Genomic DNA, 21946 nt, shown 5'->3' with positions numbered 1-21946 from the left:
AGTGAGTAGAGGTCCTAGAAGAGAACACCGTTGAACAAGCTGTTGTCCTAAACCCAACAAGCTGACTTGACCACCTATGAGGTATATTGTTGTTGTAGATTCCTGAACCAACCAGAAGTTGTAACTTGAAAAAAATTAGCCTATGCGATAAAGACTTTCTTTGCCAAATGTCGGAAGAAGAATTTACGCCAGGTATGTCAGAGCAATTGATGACAAGGTTGCGAAATTATCATCAACAACCAATAATATCCGTATGGATTGGTCATGATTTTAACAATATATGATAATGAATGTTCATCAAATAATGATCTTCGTGTTATTTCGGCCTTGATCATCTATTTGTTGTTTGATAATGTATAACCGAACGATTATTTAGGTACTGCTGAATCTTTTGGGTACACGGAAGATGAAACATTCATGATCGAGGATGAAGATGGTGATGATGGATTTGAAAATACCACAAGACTCAGAGAAGAAGAACACAAGGAAGCCGAGTATCAAATATTGACGTTGGATGAGATCATTAAAGAACAAAGAACAGAAATTGAAAATATTGTCGGTATTATGGGCGTTACAGATGCTTCTGCAAAGGTTTTATTAAGAAAATTTGAGTGTAGGTATTTTCTTTTGTTTTTGATCTAATTGATTTTATATGTGCAATTTCAAAAGGGAATTCTGAGAAGGTGAGTTGTGACGCGCAAGAAACAATATCAGGCTAAGCAATAATGATTTTAGCTTTTAAACACATTTTTCGAAAGAGGAAAAGAAGGAGTATTGAAATATGTAGGCTTGAGTGAAAATGACATTCAAGATGCTTCATGTATGACTGTAGAGGGTGATGAATTTGAATGCCCACTCTGCTATGATGATGTCCCTGCAGCTAATTGTACAAAATTACCTGCATGTTCTCACGCTTTTTGTGATAATTGCTGGAAAAGTCATATAGAAAGTAAGATCAATGAAGGTATGTGAATTTGACTCAACCTGACAATACAATAGATTCATACAATCAAATTAGGCAAGCAACAAATCTTTTGTCCAGAAGTTGGATGTAACAGCATTATTGACGACGACATTATTTCTAAATTTGTTTCTGGTGAGAAGAAGCAAAAATTCGAAAGAAAGTTCATTGAATCATATGTCGAAGATAACAAATCTGTAAAGGTATGTGAGTTTGTGTCAACAAAACTTCTCGAAAATAACCATTTGACATTATTAGTGGTGTCCATCTACTCCATGCTGTGGCAGATGTGTAAGAGTTAATGTACCGCACACAACTCCGCTCGAAATTGAATGTACTTGCGGGCAAATCTTTTGCTTTGCATGCACAAAATATCCCCACTCGCCAGCAACTTGCAACATGCTCACAGCTTGGCAAAAGAAGTGTAAGGATGATAGTGAGACTTTTAACTGGTTGAATTGCAACACAAAGGACTGCCCAAAATGTGGTACTCCAATCGAGAAAAATGGAGGTAAGTAATGATGTATCAAGTGTACAAATAGATCATCTTATGGAATCCATGGATTTTAACATATTAAGGATGTAACCACATGCACTGTCAGAAATGTCAACATCATTGGTGTTGGGTTTGCAGAAAGGACTTCGATCATAAAACCTACAGCCATTCTTGCGGTAAATTTGAGGAAGATTCCAACAAAGAACATGCTAGACAATCCCTCGAAAGATATCTGCACTATTACAATAGATATAAAGCACATGAGGACTCTAGAAACAGAGAGACTAAAACAAGAGACACTATTAAGGAGAAAATGGTAAGTTCTTTTTAGCCACGTCTTTAAAACTCACAAACATGTATTCAGAGAGAAATGTTCTCATTGAGACCAAATTCAGCATGGATTGAGGTTCAATGGGTCGAGCAGGCCATGTTAACATTATTCAATTGCAGAAAGGGACTTCAATTTTCCTATGTCTTCAGTTATTACATGTTTGATCCTACATCCAATGCTAACGCTGAAATATTACAAGGATGTAAACCATTGGTGACTGATAAAATCAGAACAAGTGCAAAGAATGTTTTAGAAGACAACATTGAACAATTGGAAAACGCGACAGAAAAGTTATCAAACTTTTTAGAAAAGCCAGTGAAACAATTCTTTGAAGAGTCCATCAAACAAGATATTATTGGCACAAGTGTTTTGTGTGACAGTAGACTTCAATCTGTGTTTTCTGTAGTCAGAGATGATCTTATGATTTCTGGCGAATTTGGATGCCCTCGTCCCAAGTCAACAGTAGCCGCAAAAAGTAGCTCCATTAAATCAGGACAAAGCATGCTCAGCCAAATCATAGAACTCGAAGAGAAGAAATTGCGACATAAAAAAGAGTTGGAAAAGCAAGAAGAACTTCTACGTGATATGAGCATGACTGACGAGGAATGGGAATTGCAGAAAGCAATTTTAGAATCCATGAAGCAATAACAAGATGTTAAAAGATAAAAACAACTCAAAGTGACACATCGACGTCGTACCGAATTACTGCCCCTTGTCATACTCGAGTTTGGCTATGAGCCAATGAAATTCGGAAAACTGCTTCCATATTCTTTTAAAAGCAAAATCTTGGCAAATTCAGTCTTTTTTCTTCTCGAGATTGAGAGAAGAATGACATATTGCGGAGAGATCCATCACCGAAAAAAAGTCGACGAGAGAGGTGTAACGTTTTCAACGCCGCCATCACAGTATTGTTCGCTCTCGACTTCTGCCGCTCCTTCATTGTGTGAGGTTTTTTCCTTTTGATTCTTCTTTCTAACACCACTCGAGGAGAAAGAAGAGAGAATTCGGTTGTTGTTGTTGTTCTTGCTGCTGCTCGTGTCCAGAGTACAGTGAATCATCATTGCTGATCTCGGGAGATTTATCATCACAATAACACCAACCACCACCATTATCAACCACCACACACCACTTCCGGAAAGAGCCTCTTCCTATTTGCTCTTACACTAGGAAAGAATACATCACCACCATATCATCACTTCTCATTAATTTATTCAGACTTGTTCCATATATTTATTTTCTTTGTATCCGTTATTACTGAAAAAGCCTTTTAAAGTACACGTTACACCAATTCCAATTGATCATCATTACTGATTCCACTACTACTACCACTCCAAGAAGAACAAGATGAAAATTCTACGAAGATTGGTTTCTAAAAAGAAAAAGAGATATGAAGATCCAGAGAACGGATTTGATCTTGATTTAGCTTGTAAGTACACTCAATGAGATGGCACAAGAGAGTATATTAATAATCGTCGTATCAAATGAAACAACATGTTGATGATGACTGTGGTTCTCTCTTCATGATGATTTTGTTGACAACTTGATTACTATTTTCGGAAATTTTATTTGCGACGGTCACATGACCTGTTGATCTCAACAACCACGTTGATTATTGAATCGATACAACTCACACAGATATAACGCCTAACATTATTGCAATGGGCTATCCTTCACCTGATTTTGAGAAGATTTACCGTAACCCAATGTCAGAAGTGCAACGATTCCTAGAGACTCGACACAAAGATAAATACAAGTTGTGGAATTTGTGTGCAGAGAGAACCTACGACAAGTCGTGTTTTCATGGAAGAGTAGAAGATAGGTATCAGTTTTATGACCACGAAGCTCCAAAGTTTGAAATTTTAATCCCTTTCTGTAAGAGCGTTCATGAGTGGCTGAGTCAGGATCCTGGAAATGTTGCAGTTATCCATTGCAAAGCTGGAAAGGGAAGAACGGGTGTTTGTATTTCATGCTACTTGTATTATTCTCAATTTTTGCCTACAGCCAAAGAATGTCTTGATTATTATGCCAGAGCTAGAACCAAGAATCACAAAGGTGTGACCATTCCAAGTCAGAGAAGGTAAGTGACATGCTAAACCGATTTGAAAGCATTTTTATTATAACTTTTGGTAGATATGTGTACTATTTAGAAAAAGCATGTTTGGAAAATGCAAGTAGGGCAAAGAGATCCATTGGTATTGTAGAGACAACAAGCAGTGACAGTATACAGAGTAATAACGAAGACAGCGTTGCTGCAAGTAGTTTAAAAAAGACTCATTCAGGTGGTTTATCGCGTGCCAATGAGAGTACAAGCACCATTTCAGAATTGACAACGACTGAAAAGAAAGACCCTCCCATTCCAACATCGTTATCGTTTATATCTATATTTGCTCAGTTGAGTGATTCTGATATTTTGTTCCCTAATTCTAATCCTTCCTTAATATTACAATCTCTTACCCTTTCACCGGCTCCAGTAATAGCTGGTTATATTAATATGGAGATTTTGGATTCCAATTTTAACGTATTGTAAGTATTAGAAAGTAGTGAGTTTGACAAGTTTTGATCTAATTCTGTGAAAATTTTTTGTGGTCTCTTTCTTGTAAGGTATGACCACAAGAGCAAAGAAAGAAATGGCATCACCTATAAGACTACCGATTCATCGGTCCAATTCAAATGTAATGTACCAGTGAATGGAGATTTTAAAATAGTTGTAAAAAAAGAAGAAGAGAGGCAAATTTGTGAAATTCTTTCACTTTTGGATTAACACTCACTTTGTAGAACAAGATGCTGATCTCTACAGCGTCACTCTTGAAAAATGTGATTTGGATAAGATATATCGAGATACCAAACACAAGAAGCTTCCAGAAGGTTGTAAGATCATTGCCACTTTTTCAAGAGCTTCAACCGAATAAGAAATATATATATCGATGTTGACTCAACGAGCCAAAAAACAGTTTTGTTTTCAAATACAAGAAGCTGAAGTTCAAACAATTTTTGTTCTTCAAAAAAAAATGAGACTGAGATATTGCGAAGCCTGCGAGAGTTACACCATCAAATACGTGTGCGACAACAAGAACACCACATGCGAGAAGAGTCCAGTGGCTACCCGTCCTGCACACCCTGCTCGTTTCTCTCCAGCTGATACCTTTTCCCAATATAGAATTGAATTGAAGAGAAAATACGGACTTCTTCCAACACAACAACCTGTGGAAAAGTTGTAAAATTTTGAAGACAAATCTAGTGCTAATCATCTCTTTTTGACATCACTAAATTATAATAAATTTAAAATCAAAAACTTTCTTGATGGTGAAGGACAAATTGTTTTTAGAGATGAGATCGGAATGAGTTTTATTTACAACCAGTGCGATCATTCCACTACAAGATCTTCTCTTTGCCATCTTGTTGCTCACAGAAATATTCACTGAATTCTTGTCCATTCAGCATTTGGGAGAGTAGTGGATCCAACTCAATATCGTCATCCTGCAAGAATTGCAAACATTCCTCAATCATGTCTTCATCCGTGATTGTTTCGTTAGTTGTGGTGGTGGTGATGCTCTGAGGGCAAACCTTATCAAACGACGAATTCAGTCTCGAGATGAATCTTCTCATTTGTGTGTAATATGTTGCACTTCGTCGCATCGGATTCGTGGATGGCTGCATGGAGGAGGATAAAAATCCGAAATACTTCCTTGATGATGAGGAATCATTCACATCGACCGGTGGAGAGTAGTCATGACACATGTGTAACGTGGTTGCTGCAAGTGAATTTGTTTGTCTTCTCTCTCTTAAAAACGTCTCAATAGTGTCAGCAAACTCTGAGACGTATTTGTATCTGGTGGAGAGAAGTCGAAGAGCTCTCAGATCTCTCTCCACTACCTGAAAATAATCAACAACTGAATGAGCCAATTGTCTGGGATACATGACATGAAGACCTTCAATTCTTGTCATATCATCAAAGTTTGGAAATGGACAATTGTTACTTCGTTCTCCTCTTTCTATTAATTTTGCAACCTCTAGATTAGCATTGAATGCTAATAAGAAAAACGGAGTGAGAAGTGGAGAAATAAAGTGAAAAAGTTCACTTTGTGTCAGTTCACTCAAATGAAGCGCTGATTGTTCGAGAAGAATCGTCCACTTATTGACATCAGTAGATACTTCAGGTTTGGCAAGGGCGATATAAGCAATTCTTAGTCCACCAATGACTACTTGACGTACAAAATCATAAATAGATTGAATAAAGTCTGAAGCCACTTCTTGTTTGCATGAAATGTGAATTAAGTTGTAAATTGCCTCCATTCCCTTAATTCTATCCTCGAGCATATTAGGATCTTGTAAAGTGTTACTCGCCATAGTTTTTCTGAATTCTTGAGGTAGTGACAAACCTACAAGTAGAGAAAATGTTTCTTCAATCGTTTTGGAATCAGGAAGTGGGTTCATTTGACTAGCAACGAGGTCCGTCACATATTTAAACACTAGAAAATTCTTTAAAATTAAAACAACATCTGATCCCATCGTTTGTTGTCTCTCTTTAAGGGCCTCTTGTAAATTTCTACCATTAGCATAAATTTTTAACTCTGAAATAAAATTGTCCACACATGAAAGATAATATCTTGCTTTTTGTTTGTTTCCTTCTCCAGCAAAATAGAGTGCAAAATTTAAAAATGTACATGCCACATATTGATTGTCACAATCTTCATAAACATGACTTAGAATTTGTTTTGCTCTAACAATCGATTTTTCAGAAAAATCGGTAAAGCCAAATCTTTGCTCGCATAATGCTTGAATACTCAATAAAAAAGAAAGAATGTCTTTTCTATTATTACACAATTCATCTAAACTTAAAAACATCATTTCTTCAAGTTGTTTCATTTCAAACAGAGGAGTTCCCATGCAAATAATTTCCGAATAGGTCTGTAGAGTATTTAATTTTACCTTTTTTATGCTATCCTGTAGTAGATTCCTATCATTGGATCGATGAAAACTATATGGATGATTATTGATGGTATTGCCATTGTTATTATTATTTCCAATTGAATTTGTTCTCACCAATGATGATGATGCTAAATAATAAGGTTGTTGATAATTATGGTTATTACTACTCTCTTCATAGATACATTCCAAGCCTTTGCTCTGACATCGGGAACACGTTGGTAATTGTCGAGAACATCTTTTATGCGCTTTTCTACAACCCATACAAGCCTTCGGAGATAACTTATGGACGGACTGAGAGGCTTTGGTGGTTATTGTTGAGTCCGTGGCAGCAGTAGTAGTCGTGTGATGAAATTCATTCATTTTTTTTGGAAATGGTTTCAAAGGACAAACATTTGCTATCATAATAATATTTACAAAAGAATCTTTCAACTACTTTCACTACTGTAATCGAACAAGATGTTTTATATATATATATAATTTTTTTGGTAATACTTTAAATGAACCTTCTCTCTCTTAAAGTGTTTGTGGCATAAACGGATGTTTGGATTTACCATAGATTCATGAACAAACAGGTTGTAATGAAAAAGATAACCATCCACCAGTGAGGTTGAACTTGATTTTCAGCATTGACTGATGTTGAGTTTCGTGTGGACATGGATGGATCAACAGGTGTGGACTGAATGGATGATATCTGAACAGCTAGAATGGTGTTATCTGTCAACACATCATTGTCTCTCGAGTTGACAAACATGTTATTGTTGTAAATGGTATTGAATTCTGTGGCTCTATTTCCTCCATAAAACGTTTCTATTGTGTTTGGCATTCCAGGAACAAGATAAATGCTGTTGTTGACAGGAATGTTTCCATTATAAACATCCCAATAATGACCATCCCAAACAGCCATTCCAGTTGGAAATTGTTTACCACTTCCAGATTTGACACTTGTCACAATTATTCGTCCATTCATATTGTAAATATTTAAAGGTGCTGAATCGAGTCCCTTATTCAATGCATACCACTGATTGTTACTCAATGAATATCTTGCAATATTATTAACCATGATGGCTCCAGCTCTTTGAATATTACCAATCACATATAAATATTGATCATCGAGGGCAATGTCACTAATCGTTGCCGAATCAAAACTTGTGTGTGCTTTCATCCAAGTTTGTTTGGTTAAATCCCAAATAGCTAAATTCTTGGTAAGGATCGATCCAGCCATGTCAAAATCTTCCAACACACACAAGTATCTTTCATCGGAGGAGAGTAACATCTTTTTACCAGTTCCAGGATCAAAGTTGTTAACACCATAGGTAGTCTTCAATTTGGTAATTCCTCCTTGTAATGGAATAAACTTGTTCAAGGAGGCACTCGAACTTTTTTGCCAATAACCAATGGAATGAAAGGTCATTCCCATGAATGTTCTGAAATATCCAAGAATGAAATAATTGCCTTGTGAAGTGCCAACAAGTTGTGAAATAAATGGAGACTTTTGTGAAATAAAATCATAATCAAAATTAGAACTTTATAATGGATCAGCCATAAATTTTCTCTGCTGCTGATTGTAAAGTGCTAGATTGCCAGCCCAAGTTCTATAAGCAGAAAGGTATTGGGAAACACATGTCCATGAAATACCATAGGCATAGGAGAAGGTTGTGGAGGGAGAGATGCCAATTCCATTGTAGGCAGGAACATAGGTTCGAGTGGTTTCGTCAAAGTGAACTACTGGACTTATTTCTTGATATCTGTAGGAGAGGTCATTTGCAAAATAGTTTCTTTTGCCGAATACTTGATAAACCATGTCTGAATTCATGACAATCATTATTTTCTGAATGGTCCTGTCAAATGTCATTGAAGTCATTGAATCTGCGAGAGAGGCATGATCTACGTAATCTCTATTGTCAACCCTTGATAATAGTCGAGTGCCAACAAGTTGTTCATCCATTGTATAAGGACCAACCACTGGGTAATAACTAATGGTCCACCTATTAAGGAATTGAGTTTCTGGTCCCCAAACATTGAAACCTCTAGAAGCTGCATAGTAAATATATTTTGAAGTTGGAACCCAATTATTATTTCCAATGTATCCATTTGTAATGGTAATGTTGGCTGGATAGGTCACCACACGAAGTTTTACAAATCTTTGGAAAAAAAGATCGAATTTCCAAAATTCCACACTATCACCAGTATTGCACTTTGCCCACAAAGTATTACTTTCAATGGCTTGCTTTAGATGACATGCAGGTCTTGAGGTAAGAACTGCATCATTCACCATTATTGTAAAGTTCTTTAACTTATTATCATAAAGAAACCAAAATGGATAGAAATTCATGGACATTAAGAGGTTATTATTTGATAAGACAAAGAACGGGCTTCTTAAACCATAATCCGTGTCGAAACTATAATAACTAGTCACGTCTTCAAAAGGAGGCATATAGTTAAAATCATTAGCAACCATGTTACGAATTGCAGAGACATCTAAACTGACAATCTTTGTTGAGCTAATTCCTTTCAAACGAAAACCTCCTTCTGAACTCATGGGTCCAATTAAATACAACCTTGTCTGGTCATTCGAGAGAATCATTAGGTCCACAAAACCTGTAATGATACCTTCTTTTCAACCCAATGAATAAGTGTTACTTTTATCCCAAAACATTAATCGATTGTAGTTTCGATTGAAGAAGATAATTTCTCCTGTACTGAATTGAGCATAGACTCCGGAAGTTGCTGTTTGAGCTTCATCAAATCGACAATATCATTGACAGAGTAACAAAGGAAGGTGCCAGGGGTTTTCTGTGGGTTTAACAACTTATAGAAAAACTCTACCATCATCATGCATTATTAAATTGGCAATTCGACATTGAGATTCAACACTCCAAACAAAACATCACACTTCACCTTGGAATCTTACTATTTTCAACACCATACGCTTATGCATGCGGAAAGAAGCTTTTGGGTGACAAGCCAACAATTTCTCTGGGGAAAAGGACTTTCGTTGGACAAATTCTAGCCCATAATAAGCCCACTGTGTAGTTAGCCTGGCTAACGATTGACTTCAACATTGGACACCAATAATTTTGATGAACAATTTTTCGGAATGCCATTACATTACCGAGCTCTCTCTTGAGGCTCATTCGAGAGAGAGAGTGAGAGAGGTGCCGAATTCCAATGTCGAAGACTTTGGCGAAATTCATCACGAATGATGAATCCTCTCATTCCTTTTGATGCACATGATCATGTGCTTGATTTGGATGTTGTGATTCGTTTTCTCATTGCTGTTTCATCATCAAAAAAAGATTCCGAAATCGTTCCTCTCTTCATGAATATTCATCTTGACACCTGTATCACTCGGAAGAATTTCAGAAGAAGAATTGAATAGAACCGAACAACACTCATTGCTATCTAGACATTGTGCTCAAATTTTTGAAAGACACTAGTTGGATCGTAAACAACTTTTGAATTTTTGGAGAGTTCTTTAAATTGTATGATTCCCAAACAACAACTACAACAACACGTTTTTAAATTATTACAATCGTAGAGAAAAATCTTGCTCTCTCTCGGATAGGCAACAACACGTTTTGAATACAACAACAACAACAACTATAATTATTGATATATAAATCAAATGGCAGAAGGAACACCACTGATAAGTCTTAAGAGTTTAGAAGAGGATGAAAAAGTTTCATCACCGTCCATGTATCAAGAATTGGATCCAAGCCGACAAAACGGAAAATCCAAGCTCACGAGAAGGATGGTTTCTCCAAGGACTGTGGAAGAACGACAAGACTTGGAAAAGGGATTTTCTAATCCTGTGGGAGGACAAGGTTATCACAGCAACGTGTCAAGCTCTAGTGACTTGTCAACTCTGGAGAAACAGCCTATTTACAAAGTGAAGGGAACAAAAACACAAAAACTTATATTTCATATTTGCAATATTTCTTGCCCAATTTTGATTTTAGCATTCATTTGTATTTTCGGAGTTGGTATAGCTCTTTATTTTGGTATGAGAGTAACAAAAAGCAGCCCTCCAGTACAACTCGTTGGAAAACATGCTGCTGTCGCCAGTGACAGCTCTATTTGCTCGAACATGGGACTGAAGGTAATTAAAGAAAAAGGAGGCAATGCAGTTGATGCAGCAGTGGTTGTTGCATTGTGCTTGGGTGTGACGAGGCCGTTTGCAAGTGGAGTTGGTGGAGGTGGATTTATTAATATTTTCCTTAACCAAACTAAAACTATTGATTTTATTGATGCCAGAGAAACAGCTGCCAGTGCCGCTTCACAAGATATGTACGTCAATAATAATGAAGAAAGTGTCACTGGAGGAAAGGCCATTGCAGTTTACGGCGAGATTAAGGGACTTTACATGGCCCATTCGGCTTACGGAAAACTTCCTTGGAAGGATCTATTCACAGATGTGATTGGCATGGCACGAAATGGATGGACTGTGGAACCACTATTGGCCTTGAGACTTTCTCAAGATGACATTCTCAAGTATCCAACATTGAAACAATTTACCACCGTAGATGCAAATGGAGTTCTACGTGTATTTAAAGAAGGGGAAACAATCAAAAGACCAGAATATGCTAATACATTGGAACTTATTGCCAACCAAGGACCTAATGTGCTTTACGAAGGACCAATAGCAGAGAAAATTGTGGAGGAAATTAAGCAAGAGGGCGGAATTATAACATTGGATGATTTGAAAAATTACAAGCCATTACGGCCCTTCTCTGATAGCAACTCTATCATTTCCTTGGAAGAAATGATGTTAGATTTTGAAGATTACAAGGTCATTCTTCCACCGCCACCATCTTCTGGACCTGTCATTCGATTTATTTTGAGCATTTTGAAGAATTTAAATCTATCAAACACTTTCCAAAATGCACCAATTGGTCTAAGATATCACTACATTCTAGAGGCCTTGAAGTTTGGTTTCGGCCATCGTTCTATATTGGGAGATGTAAACTTCTTACCAAAAGAAAATGTGACCAAGTACATCATCGATCAGCTTTTAAGTGACACCTATGCTGAACAAATTTCAACAGAAAGTGTTTCTCCAGCAAGAACTTTTCCTTGGTTACACTATTTTCCAGACTCCTATGCGCCAATAAGAGACAAGGGAACTTCCCATTTTTCAATTGTTGACAATGAAGGCAATGCAGTAGGAATGACCACCACAGTTAACCACAATTTTGGTAGTAAGGTGGCTAGTTTATCCACAGGTGTGGTGTTTAATAATCAAATGAACGACTTTACTGTTGATCCAAACAAACCCAACCAGTTTGGCCTTCCACCGTCTGTAGCTAATGCCATTGCACCAGGAAAGAGACCTTTGAGCAGCATGTCTCCAACTATTTTCCTCGATAAGAAAGATATGACTGTGAAATATGTAGTTGGAGCGAGTGGAGGTCCTACTATTATTAGTGCCATCATTGAGGTGTTCTTCTCGATTGATAAGTTTGGAGCAAATCCAGCATTGGCGGTGGAACTTCCCCGTGTTCATGCTCAGCCAGGCTCTTCTGTTGTAAAAATTGAAGAAGGGTTCAACAAGCAAGTCGTAAGCACTTTGCAAGAAAAGGGACATGTATTTGAAAAGGTTCAAATCTTACCTGATGGTCACACCATTGGATGTTGTCAGGTAGTTCATGTTACAAAAGATGAAGAGGGAAATAGAATCATTTTGCCTGCCACTGATCCACGAAAATTGGGATCTCCCGCATGTTATTAAGAATCTTGCTAATAAGGTGCAACAAATATCATAAACAGTGTCATCTAAATTGGTAAATGATTGAGTGGAATTGTACGAGACTTCATTAGTTAAATTGATGATTCGAACAACATTATATTCCCGTCCGTTTTGCACAGTCACGAAGAAAAGAAAATTAGCAAATCAGACCCTTTCAAGGAATCTATTTCAATAAAATAAAACACGTACCACCTTTCAAAGATGACTTGGGAATCTCACAGAGATTGAAAGAGAATGCATCGTTAGATTCGTTGGATTGGAACAATAATAATTCCATCAAGTATACGAATGTTCCAAGAAGAGAAACTTTCGCTAAATGAATGTGTTGTGGTTTGCAGCAGGTCGCTGTGGATACATTTGGAATTCAGAAAGTTACCCGTAATGACAAATCGAATATGTATTAACATCAATATATGCATTCTTTAATTTAAACTAGCGTGAACTTTGGTCCGCCTCGACCCTTTTGGACAATTGATAAAAATGGAAATTGGGGAAAACTCTTAAATTGAACAACGAATATCAATGTGACGCTGTAATATGTTGTGTGTGATTGTTATTATACGCACTCTCTCTATTGTCGCCGCAAATAGTGAATCGTTCTTAAGAGATAATAACAAATTGCATTGACAATAACCAACGCTTTTCACACGAATTTTTGTATTTGTCACCTTACACCACACTCTAATCCAACCTCCACTTGTTCATCATCGTCAACAACAATATCATCATCATGGAATCGTTTTGGGATCAAGTCGAAATAACAGAGGATCAAATGAACACCTTCAGACGGCTCCATGCCATCATCAATAACCAATATTGTGAGCAGAGGGAAAATCTCTCAATCGAAGAGATGCAAGATTGGGACAATTACTGCCTCAGTAAACTGAGCAACACGGACACGTTATTCAATACCATACGGTTCTTAGCTACGCAAGACTTTGAAAAGTTTCGCTTTGTATACTTCATGATTAGAGAGGTTTTGAAAGAGGTAGACAGGAAACAAAAGGAAATCGATGAATTGCAGAAGGAAAACTTGGAGTTAAAAGCCAAAGTGTCCATGAAGGAGCAATTTGTACAACTTCTCTCCACCACAGCCACCAATTGCACTTCTACAAGTCAAGAAAACACTGCAGCACCAAAGATTGTGCTGTCTCCATCTTCCGAACCTCCATCTCTTATCACCACAAGCGTCGAATCTCCACAGAATATCCTCGTCTTATCCAATCCTTCGGTGTTTGTCACTTCTTCTGCCGCAGACAACACGTTACTCACTGCCGCAAATGCAGCCAATGCGATCAATCCCTCAATTAATACTTGTAGTGTTTCAACTTGTTCTGACTCCAACGTTTCGGAAGCTTCTCACACAAATCCCGGTGAGGTGTCGAATGAGAGCAAACCAACTGAGTTAATGCCTGATGTTTCGCTTTCACCCTCTGCAGACCAATCGCCACCCGTACCTAAACCACAAAGGAGACTTTCCATTATCATTTTATAATGTTATGCTGAAGAAGTTATTAAGCAAAGGTATTGTACCAAGGTTATAAATTGGTGCATATTGGCAAAGTAAATCTAACTTTGTTCTTCATATCAGGTGTTTTGAAGATTATATACGTACGATCCTTTTCCCTCAACACCAAAGATCGTGCTGTCTCCATATTTGATGACTAACCATATATTCTTGATTTCTTGTTGTTAATAGTTCACATTGTACCTCACGGGTGACATCATCGTTGATCGCCACTTCTTTGTTGCTTCAAAAGATGCTGAAACATCGTCTCTGTTTGTCTCCTTAAACCTCTGAATAATATGGTCGCAGACACCCATCCAACTATACTGCTCAATGCTCTCACTCCATTAAGGACATGCCAAAAAATAACATATCTAGGAATCATTTCACTGTCAGCTACTGAAATTGTAGTTGTCCAGTTCGATCCAACCTTGTAGAAGTAAAATGCAAAGAATTCGTCAGCATATGCAATTATGACACTGCTTAAAAAGGCCAACAAGTATGAGAATGCCTCTACACATAGTAATGACTTCACTAGAAATGACACAGTTCTTGTAGACCTTTTCAAAGGTGACGAATTTTCCACAACCAACTCTGTAAATATTGTACTCTTTTGAATTGGAGGGCGTATTTCAATTGAAAGAATGTAAAAGGAGAGAACAGCACAGATACTACAAATGAACATGTAAATCTTTTGTAGAATTGTTGCAACCGAAGAATACCACTCAGCGAAAGCTACCAGTTGGCTATAGAGAGGAATGTTGATAAGAAGGTGAAAGAGACAAAATCCAACCAAAAGACCTTGGGTAAAGTTCAAAATTACAAACAGATTATTGTTAGTGATCAAAACTGTGGAACTATAGGAATTAATCTCACGTTCAATAATTTCTTGTTCATCTTCAACCATTTCCTCGTTCACGTCCTTGTGATTGTTCAAATCAGCCTCCTTAATTTTTCTGAACTGGCCGCTCACAGGATCTAACGGTGCACGTCAATAAATTACTTAAGTCAGCAGGTTCTACTTACTCTCAATAAATATTGTTTTTTGTCTTTGTGATGTAGGTCCCTGAGTTTTGACATTTCTGGCTGTCTCAATTACATTTTCTTCGGTTTTACCATCATCACCTTCCTCAACATCTTTTGTAATAATATCGTTTGGAGAAATGGTTAAGTAGTGATTTCTCTTCATGTCTGCAAAGAGATCATTCTTAATGGTCGAATTGATGTTCGTGTCATTTGTTGCGGAAATAATTTCGCTCGATGCCTGGTTGGGCTCCTCAGTGTTCTCTTCTTCAATTCTTTTCTTTAGTTTTTTCTTCTTGACTCTTTTCTTCTGTTTCCTGTCGCTTGGCTCCTCATCAACCTCGGTTGCAGCCTGGCTCATGTCTTGATTGAATCGATTTCTTCTAGAGTTGTTTGCTGCTGTTGTATTTTGATGTGTAGCAGGCTCCTCTTGAATACTCTCGGAACGATGAAATTCTTCTAAATTAGCTCCGTCCTCTGTTTGCTTCATTTCAAAGTGATGATCGTCCATCATTGTTTCCTCTTCAATACCATCCTCTTCGTTCTGTGATGTATTTCCAAACGAAAAGGAATTCTTTAACTGCTCCGGCAGTGGCGTCTTTACTCGTTCCGAGTGCAACGACATTTTTTAAGGGTAAACAAGCAACATTTCCCGCCAACTCAAACCTTTGTAATCAACCACTGAATTTCACAATTAAAAAAAAATTGGAACGAATGGCTTCATTATTGCGGCTAGCTGAACATTGTGGTTGTTATCATGAGAAACACACAAAGTTGAATCATGACGAACACATAGACCAAGAAAATGAAATTATTGATTTGCCACAACTGTTGGCCGAGTCAATGAATATCCAAGATAGAATATTTCATTTACATGAAAAGTATGAATTGATGAGTGAATATAGTCGGAGCTTTGATTTATTAAATGATGCAAGTTTATCAGAAAGATTGCAAATTTTGAATGAGTTGTGTGATAACTTGCACCTGTTTGCATTGAACAAATCCAAAATACTCTCTAAAATTCAAGCTCCTTCTCTGGATCATTCTCAAAAACTTGTCGCAATGAATAGACAATATCAAGACAAGTTCGTAAAGCTCTTGAAAAATATTGCACGAACGATGGATATCATTCATCAATCGTTGAATGACATTGAGTGGGCATCCGTCAAGAAGAAGTCGATCGAAAATCAAAAACTTGAGGTTGATCTATTCAAAGCAGTACCACTCCTACTCTCGAAGTATCAGAGATTTGTGTCAACTACAAGCTCTCAAACAAGATTGAGTAATGCATCCAGTCATGTTGTACATCAACAGTAATACGCTGCCCTACATGCACTATTGTGTAATTTGTTTTCTGAGCTCAGAATGTTTTATTTTCTTCTTATTTGGTATCCGCTCGTAAAAGCGTAAGTGAGTTGATCTAAGCCCACTTTAATAACCATTTCTCTCTTAGAGCTTGAATGCACAAACTCTGTCGAGGAAACAAAAATACCAACATGTTTGCCATCATTTCCAACAACCACATCTCCACCTTGTGGAGATGAGACTTGTTCCCCAACTTAAGTATGAGCTGGCCAGTCCACCAACGTTTTTGTCACCATTCAATGCATATTGTGATTTTCGAAAAAGTGCGAATAAAAAATCGACGATTTTTTCGCGATTTTTTTCGAGTTCGAAATGAGCGACATTGATGCGTTGTCATTCAATACAAATTTCACATTTCCTACTGCTAAAGGTTCAAGAAAATACAAAGATGGTTTACCAGCAACATGCAACGCCCCAAAAGATGACAAGCGTGTGAAAGATTTTTTGATACTTTCATTCAAGAAAACAATTCAAGAAATGGATTGTTAACGAAATTGAAAAAGAGATTTCTGCTCACTCCAACAAAAAACAATCATTGGCTTCACAAATTCAAGGTGACAGGAGTGACAGCGAATCAGAACATTCAGATCAGGATGATGAGAAAGATGATTTGGATTGGACTGATGATAATGGCAACGATTTGCAGGAAGTTATGTATAAAGAAGCGCAAGATAAATTGAGAGACAATGCGAAAAAGCGCACAAGAAAAGGTGATACAGACAAAAGCATCTCTCCTGTATTCAAAAAAGCTCTTGCTTCTATTTAAGAAAAATCATTCTTCATTAAGAAAGAATTGGATGAGTCAAAGGCTAAGGTAACACCTTCAATGGCTCCTGAGGTTGATATATGTGGCATGGATTTGCATGATATGTTTGATCTTGATCCAAAACCTAAATCAACATCACAAGTTACTACGTTCAAATCACCTGTTTTAGAATTCCAGACTTTCAAATTGGATCAGCTAAAGAAGCAAATTTTTATTAACGCTAAACAAGACTGTGATACTAATGATAAGGATATGCAAAATTCGACAAAATTTTTACAAACTATGAAAGACATGGAAGAAAATAATGCAAAAGTTATTGCAGATCAATTATTGAAAATTCAGAAAGAAAAGGAGGAGTTACTTGAGAGATTTAAAAAACAAGAAGAAGATATTGCAAAACAAGAGGAACAGTATGTAAAACCTTTGACCAAATTGGTGAATGAAGTTGCAAGATTGATTGAGGTAAAGAAAGAGAAGATTAGACAAAAAGAGGAAGAGGAGAAAATCAAATAGAAGCAAATTATCAGAGTTTATTTGATTAAAGGTTCTTCATGATCGATTTATATCAACTCTGACGATCAAGAAAATCGATTCAGGTCGATCATAATCGATTTTTTCGATTTTGGGCGAAATACATCTACACATGGAAACCATTGCTCTCACGCAACACCATGAAAAGTGATGATCTCACATTCACGTTCACGTTTCAAAATAAACTCTTTTTAGTGATTGATCGAATTACACGATTTTAACCATGGCTCGAGACCTTGGTCGAGCTTTTTTACAAAAGTTCACGATTTGATGAACACTGTTTGAGGTATTTCTATTTCTTTTTCTAGCACTTGAAATATCTCAACTATTTGTATGACTTCTTCTCAAATTCTTCAATTATTTCATCAGGAAGATGTTCCTTTGGAACATTTATCGAGAAAGTTCCAAAGAAATCTACACAGGTTATTCCATTCTCATTCAACATTACAAAAGGGGATGGAAAATCTGATATGGCATGCATTCACAAGCAACAGTCCCAATTATTATACAATTTCGACTCAGCAATTCATATGACAATGTACATACATCTAATTTGCTTTTGAAGCCGTGTATCGTAAACTCTATAAATTGAAAACAACAAAGAAGCTAAACAAAAAACAAGGGTTAAAATAAGTCCCGTAACAACTAATTGTTTCTCTTTTGGATTTGTAAAGAGTTTTCCGACACCTTTACCCTTCGTTAGTCGCTCTTCCAGTTCTTTCATTCTTTTCATTTGTTTGATTTCGTGATATGATAACTTTTGTTGTGATGGCTCCTTTGAATTGTTCGTTGTATCATTTTCTTCTCGCATATTATTGTTAATTGTCGAAAATTGTCGTGTTGATGTTGCCATGTTTATTCCGAGCAAGTGTGTTGTTCGAAATTTGTTGGAGATTATTTTCAAAGATGAGAGGCTGCAGAGAAAGCGAAGTTTGGACATTTTTTGGTGATGTTGAATGATACATGGTTTTAACTTGAGTTTCGAATATAATGTTTTTGTTTTATTTCAGCTCAGGATGTGATGCCAGCCCTAGATACCAAATATCCATTTCAATTCTCCATAAAACTTATCACCAAATAACAATGTTCAAAAACAGACCTCCATTGTAAAATATTATTACAGGTTGACCAAAAATTTTGAAAAATCGTTTGAAAAAAATACGCCAAAATAATGTAAGTTTTCTCTTCCTCCCTCTCGTTTGACTGACATCAGCAATCCAACCTCTCCCGAATAACACATTCATATCATCAACAACAACAACAGACAACATGGTCAATCGTCAAGCAACATTGAAGGACGTTAACCCACAACAATGGGTCGTTGCCTATGCTGAACACTTAAAGAAGCAAGGAAAGATTGTTTTGCCAAAGTGGGTCGATATTGCCAAGACTGCTGTCCACAAGGAATTGCCACCAGCAAACCCAGATTGGTTCTACATTCACTGTGCTGCTGTTGCTAGAAACATTTACATTAGACCAGGAACCGGTGTCCAAGGTTTGAGAAAGAGATACGGTTCATCAAAGAACGGTGGTTATGCTCCATATCATCATGGAAGAGCCTCCAGAACTGTCCAAAGAAAGTGTATGCAAGAATTGGAAAGAATTGGTGTTTTGGAATCTGAGGAACAATCAAAGAACCCACACTCTGGAAGAAGAGTCACATCCCAAGGAAGAAAGGATATGGACAGAATTGCCCAAGCCCTCAAATTGAAGAAGCTCTAAATTAAAAAACAAATTTAATATTCAAGGAGAAAAAGATTTCATTTGTTCCTCATGTTTGATAAGACAGAAGATATTATCGAGCCTTAAAGGATGGCAAATGTCAACATTTTCGTTTATTTTGATCCCTTTTCATATCTCCGTCCCAACACAATCCACTTGGGGACAGTAAGCGAAAGTGCAAAGTTAATCAAACAAACCAAGCCACAAACAAAGAAGCTGAGCTTGTCAACAAGAGGAACCTGTCCAAAAAAGCTGGTAGGGTTTGCTGCGTAGATTTGATCAGCCCAATCCAATCCCCACTTGAACAGGAGCCCTGCAAACATTGGTCCACTACTCCAACCAAGAGAAGCCACAATGTGAGCGAGACCATTGATACTACCAATGTGTCGTGGTGATGGTGCAGCATTGTTTACCAACATGAATTGGGCAGTATATGCCACCTCTTGAGCACATGCCTTAATAAACACACAGACAGTCACAAATATCCAAACAAACCATCCAGAAAACTCGAATCGAACCAACTCTGAACTAAATGTTAGACCTGTTGCAATCACTGCATAAATAGCCAAACCAATTCTAAACATCCACAAAAATCCAACTATGTTTGCCATCTTGGGATAAATAACGAGCATAATTAGAGATGTGAAACCACCAATTGATAGAATAATTCCAATGTCAGATGAGTCAAATGCAAGACCTCTTTTCTGTACTGAATTGCTCATATAGACAGGCATCATTTCATCCATCATACTTGTTGCAATAGCAAGAAACATGTACAAAAAGACCACCTTAACAACAGTCTTATCTTTCAACAGAAGAAGCATGCTATTCTCATCGCCAGAAACTTCTTCAACTGTTTCAACAGATTGTTTCTTGAGCGAGTCTTCTTTTGAGAGATTGTCTGTCGAAGACTCAAGAGTTGGATCAGATGCTCCTACATTCAAAATATTGTCCCTTGAGTTGTCAATTTCATCCATATCCATGCTGGTGTCACCATCAACTGAGTTTGACATGTTTTCTTCGTCTTCAGTTTGATATTTCTTTTGAGATTTTCTAATTCGAAGTTTCACAAGCACAGCATTATAGAAATCATCCAATTTTTGTGCAAATTTTGACTTCTTAACCAGAGTCTCTTTCATGAATACCACATTCAAAACTAGAGTTATAATGTTCATAAGAATGGGTACCATTAACGCCAAAACATATGGATAATGAGTAAAAAATTTGTGAAACCAACTGGCTTCACCTCCCAACAAAGAAGACCATTTGTCACTTGGTCTCGATAACCAACCTCCAATTCCAGGACTCACGACATTGGAAATAGCCCACAAAATGGAAACAATTACAAATGCTTTCTGTTGATTGCTGTCATCTGTGATATCCACAAGAAATGATTTGTAAATGGGAATGTTTGCATTTAACAATCCATGAACAATTCTCACCACAAGAGCATACCAAAAATTCCTAGAAATTGAAAATAATGAAAGAAACACAATATTTGTAATTAAACCAAACATTAATAATGGTTTTCGTCCAACATGATCACTCGCTCTAGAGATGAACCAATTAGAAATAAGTTGTGCCAATGAAAAGGCTGATGCTAAAATTCCAACCAATAAACCCACTCGTTCCTCAGAAATACTAATTTCATGATTGGTTTGATTCGTATAATTATTCATAGTAATGTTATGATTCAAAATTTCATAATAAGGGATGAAGGTTGGAATGTTGCCGACAAAATTGTTTGAGAGATGATGAGAAGACGACGACGACGAGGACTCATTCAAAAGGCTTTTCAAACTTGCAAAATTGATACTGTTCTCGGAAATGAAAAACAATGAACTCTTTGGAAGGAATAAGTAATGAGGATAATGATGGAATGAGGAAGAGGAATGATAACGAATATTTCCCAAACGAATACTACTAATACTACTATAAAGACCTATTGAAGTAGAATTTGTATGTATTTGTTGTTGTTGCTGTGCTTCCAACAATAAAAAGTCTCTCACCATAAACGGAACGACCGGATATAAAATACTGAAACCAACCGCTTCAGCAATAATTAATAGGGAGATCATGAGAATGGATAATTTAGGAAGAGGAGTTGGAGGTGGTTTCTGTTCTTCTTCTTCTTGAGGTGTTGTTGTTGATGAAGGTCGTGGTGGCGGTGGCGGTGATGATTGCTCTTCGTCGTAGTCGTGATGATGATTGGAGGATTGAACTGATTCATGGTCTCGAGTGGTAGTGGTCTCATGAAGAAGGTGTGGCTCCTTTTGTGCAGAGCTGGAAATGAGCTCTCTCTCATCTTCTTCGTTGTCAAAACTGTCATTCCGAGAGGACATTTTTTTGCATTTCTAATGAAGAAATGATTGTAATCCAAGAATTCATTTATATAAAAAATCAAAATATTGATTGAAATGGATTCCATTCCAAAAGTGCAGTGGGACTCTCTCTTTGATTCTTGTGTTTTTTGAAGATGATGTTTACTCTTTCGGAGTAAAATTTTCCAAAGATCGCACATACTCTCATTTCTCTCATTCTTCAAATGCCCGTTAAAGATTGAAAGTTT

General features: G+C 37.0%; 13 protein-coding genes across 13 annotated transcripts; 7 read left to right on the top strand and 6 right to left on the bottom strand.

Annotated features, from left to right (window-relative positions):
- Positions 1-167: 167 nt before the first annotated feature.
- FDP41_002440 (uncharacterized protein) lies at positions 168-2436 on the top strand (the record flags this gene model as incomplete). Its single annotated transcript, XM_044705635.1, has 8 exons — positions 168-192; positions 377-613; positions 670-683; positions 736-964; positions 1019-1164; positions 1220-1472; positions 1541-1773; positions 1822-2436. 8 exons carry the CDS (start codon positions 168-170, stop codon positions 2434-2436), a joined length of 1752 nt encoding a protein of 583 aa, XP_044563333.1.
- A 696-nt stretch (positions 2437-3132) lies between these two features.
- On the top strand, positions 3133-4549 carry FDP41_002439 (uncharacterized protein; the record flags this gene model as incomplete). The annotated part of the gene is made up of 4 exons (XM_044705633.1): positions 3133-3214; positions 3424-3865; positions 3919-4311; positions 4390-4549. 4 exons carry the CDS (start codon positions 3133-3135, stop codon positions 4547-4549), a joined length of 1077 nt encoding a protein of 358 aa, XP_044563332.1.
- A 611-nt stretch (positions 4550-5160) lies between these two features.
- On the bottom strand, positions 5161-7077 carry FDP41_002438 (uncharacterized protein; the record flags this gene model as incomplete). The annotated part of the gene is made up of 1 exon (XM_044705632.1): positions 5161-7077. The coding sequence occupies one exon, from the start codon at positions 7075-7077 to the stop codon at positions 5161-5163; it is 1917 nt and encodes a 638-aa protein (XP_044563331.1).
- Positions 7078-7264: 187 nt separating this feature from the next.
- FDP41_002437 (uncharacterized protein) lies at positions 7265-8134 on the bottom strand (the record flags this gene model as incomplete). The annotated part of the gene is made up of 1 exon (XM_044705631.1): positions 7265-8134. The coding sequence occupies one exon, from the start codon at positions 8132-8134 to the stop codon at positions 7265-7267; it is 870 nt and encodes a 289-aa protein (XP_044563330.1).
- Positions 8135-8242: 108 nt separating this feature from the next.
- FDP41_002436 (uncharacterized protein) lies at positions 8243-9256 on the bottom strand (the record flags this gene model as incomplete). Its single annotated transcript, XM_044705630.1, has 1 exon — positions 8243-9256. The coding sequence occupies one exon, from the start codon at positions 9254-9256 to the stop codon at positions 8243-8245; it is 1014 nt and encodes a 337-aa protein (XP_044563329.1).
- A 1086-nt stretch (positions 9257-10342) lies between these two features.
- On the top strand, positions 10343-12445 carry FDP41_002435 (uncharacterized protein; the record flags this gene model as incomplete). Its single annotated transcript, XM_044705629.1, has 1 exon — positions 10343-12445. The coding sequence occupies one exon, from the start codon at positions 10343-10345 to the stop codon at positions 12443-12445; it is 2103 nt and encodes a 700-aa protein (XP_044563328.1).
- A 748-nt stretch (positions 12446-13193) lies between these two features.
- FDP41_002434 (uncharacterized protein) lies at positions 13194-13958 on the top strand (the record flags this gene model as incomplete). Its single annotated transcript, XM_044705628.1, has 1 exon — positions 13194-13958. The coding sequence occupies one exon, from the start codon at positions 13194-13196 to the stop codon at positions 13956-13958; it is 765 nt and encodes a 254-aa protein (XP_044563327.1).
- A 229-nt stretch (positions 13959-14187) lies between these two features.
- Positions 14188-15618, bottom strand: FDP41_002433 (uncharacterized protein; the record flags this gene model as incomplete). Its single annotated transcript, XM_044705627.1, has 2 exons — positions 14188-14948; positions 14997-15618. The coding sequence occupies 2 exons, from the start codon at positions 15616-15618 to the stop codon at positions 14188-14190; spliced, it is 1383 nt and encodes a 460-aa protein (XP_044563326.1).
- Positions 15619-15707: 89 nt separating this feature from the next.
- On the top strand, positions 15708-16310 carry FDP41_002432 (uncharacterized protein; the record flags this gene model as incomplete). The annotated part of the gene is made up of 1 exon (XM_044705626.1): positions 15708-16310. One exon carries the CDS (start codon positions 15708-15710, stop codon positions 16308-16310), a length of 603 nt encoding a protein of 200 aa, XP_044563325.1.
- Positions 16311-17184: 874 nt separating this feature from the next.
- On the top strand, positions 17185-17637 carry FDP41_002431 (uncharacterized protein; the record flags this gene model as incomplete). Its single annotated transcript, XM_044705625.1, has 1 exon — positions 17185-17637. One exon carries the CDS (start codon positions 17185-17187, stop codon positions 17635-17637), a length of 453 nt encoding a protein of 150 aa, XP_044563324.1.
- A 343-nt stretch (positions 17638-17980) lies between these two features.
- On the bottom strand, positions 17981-18508 carry FDP41_002430 (uncharacterized protein; the record flags this gene model as incomplete). The annotated part of the gene is made up of 2 exons (XM_044705624.1): positions 17981-18120; positions 18202-18508. 2 exons carry the CDS (start codon positions 18506-18508, stop codon positions 17981-17983), a joined length of 447 nt encoding a protein of 148 aa, XP_044563323.1.
- Positions 18509-18924: 416 nt separating this feature from the next.
- FDP41_002429 (uncharacterized protein) lies at positions 18925-19377 on the top strand (the record flags this gene model as incomplete). Its single annotated transcript, XM_044705622.1, has 1 exon — positions 18925-19377. One exon carries the CDS (start codon positions 18925-18927, stop codon positions 19375-19377), a length of 453 nt encoding a protein of 150 aa, XP_044563322.1.
- A 113-nt stretch (positions 19378-19490) lies between these two features.
- On the bottom strand, positions 19491-21719 carry FDP41_002428 (uncharacterized protein; the record flags this gene model as incomplete). The annotated part of the gene is made up of 1 exon (XM_044705621.1): positions 19491-21719. The coding sequence occupies one exon, from the start codon at positions 21717-21719 to the stop codon at positions 19491-19493; it is 2229 nt and encodes a 742-aa protein (XP_044563321.1).
- Between the last annotated feature and the right edge of the window lie 227 nt (positions 21720-21946).

Source organism: Naegleria fowleri (genome assembly GCF_008403515.1).
Source record: "Naegleria fowleri strain ATCC 30894 chromosome Unknown tig29, whole genome shotgun sequence".
In the NCBI taxonomy this organism is placed as follows: Eukaryota; Heterolobosea; class Eutetramitea; order Acrasida; family Naegleriidae; genus Naegleria; species Naegleria fowleri.
This window is presented reverse-complemented; position numbering and strand designations above follow the sequence as displayed.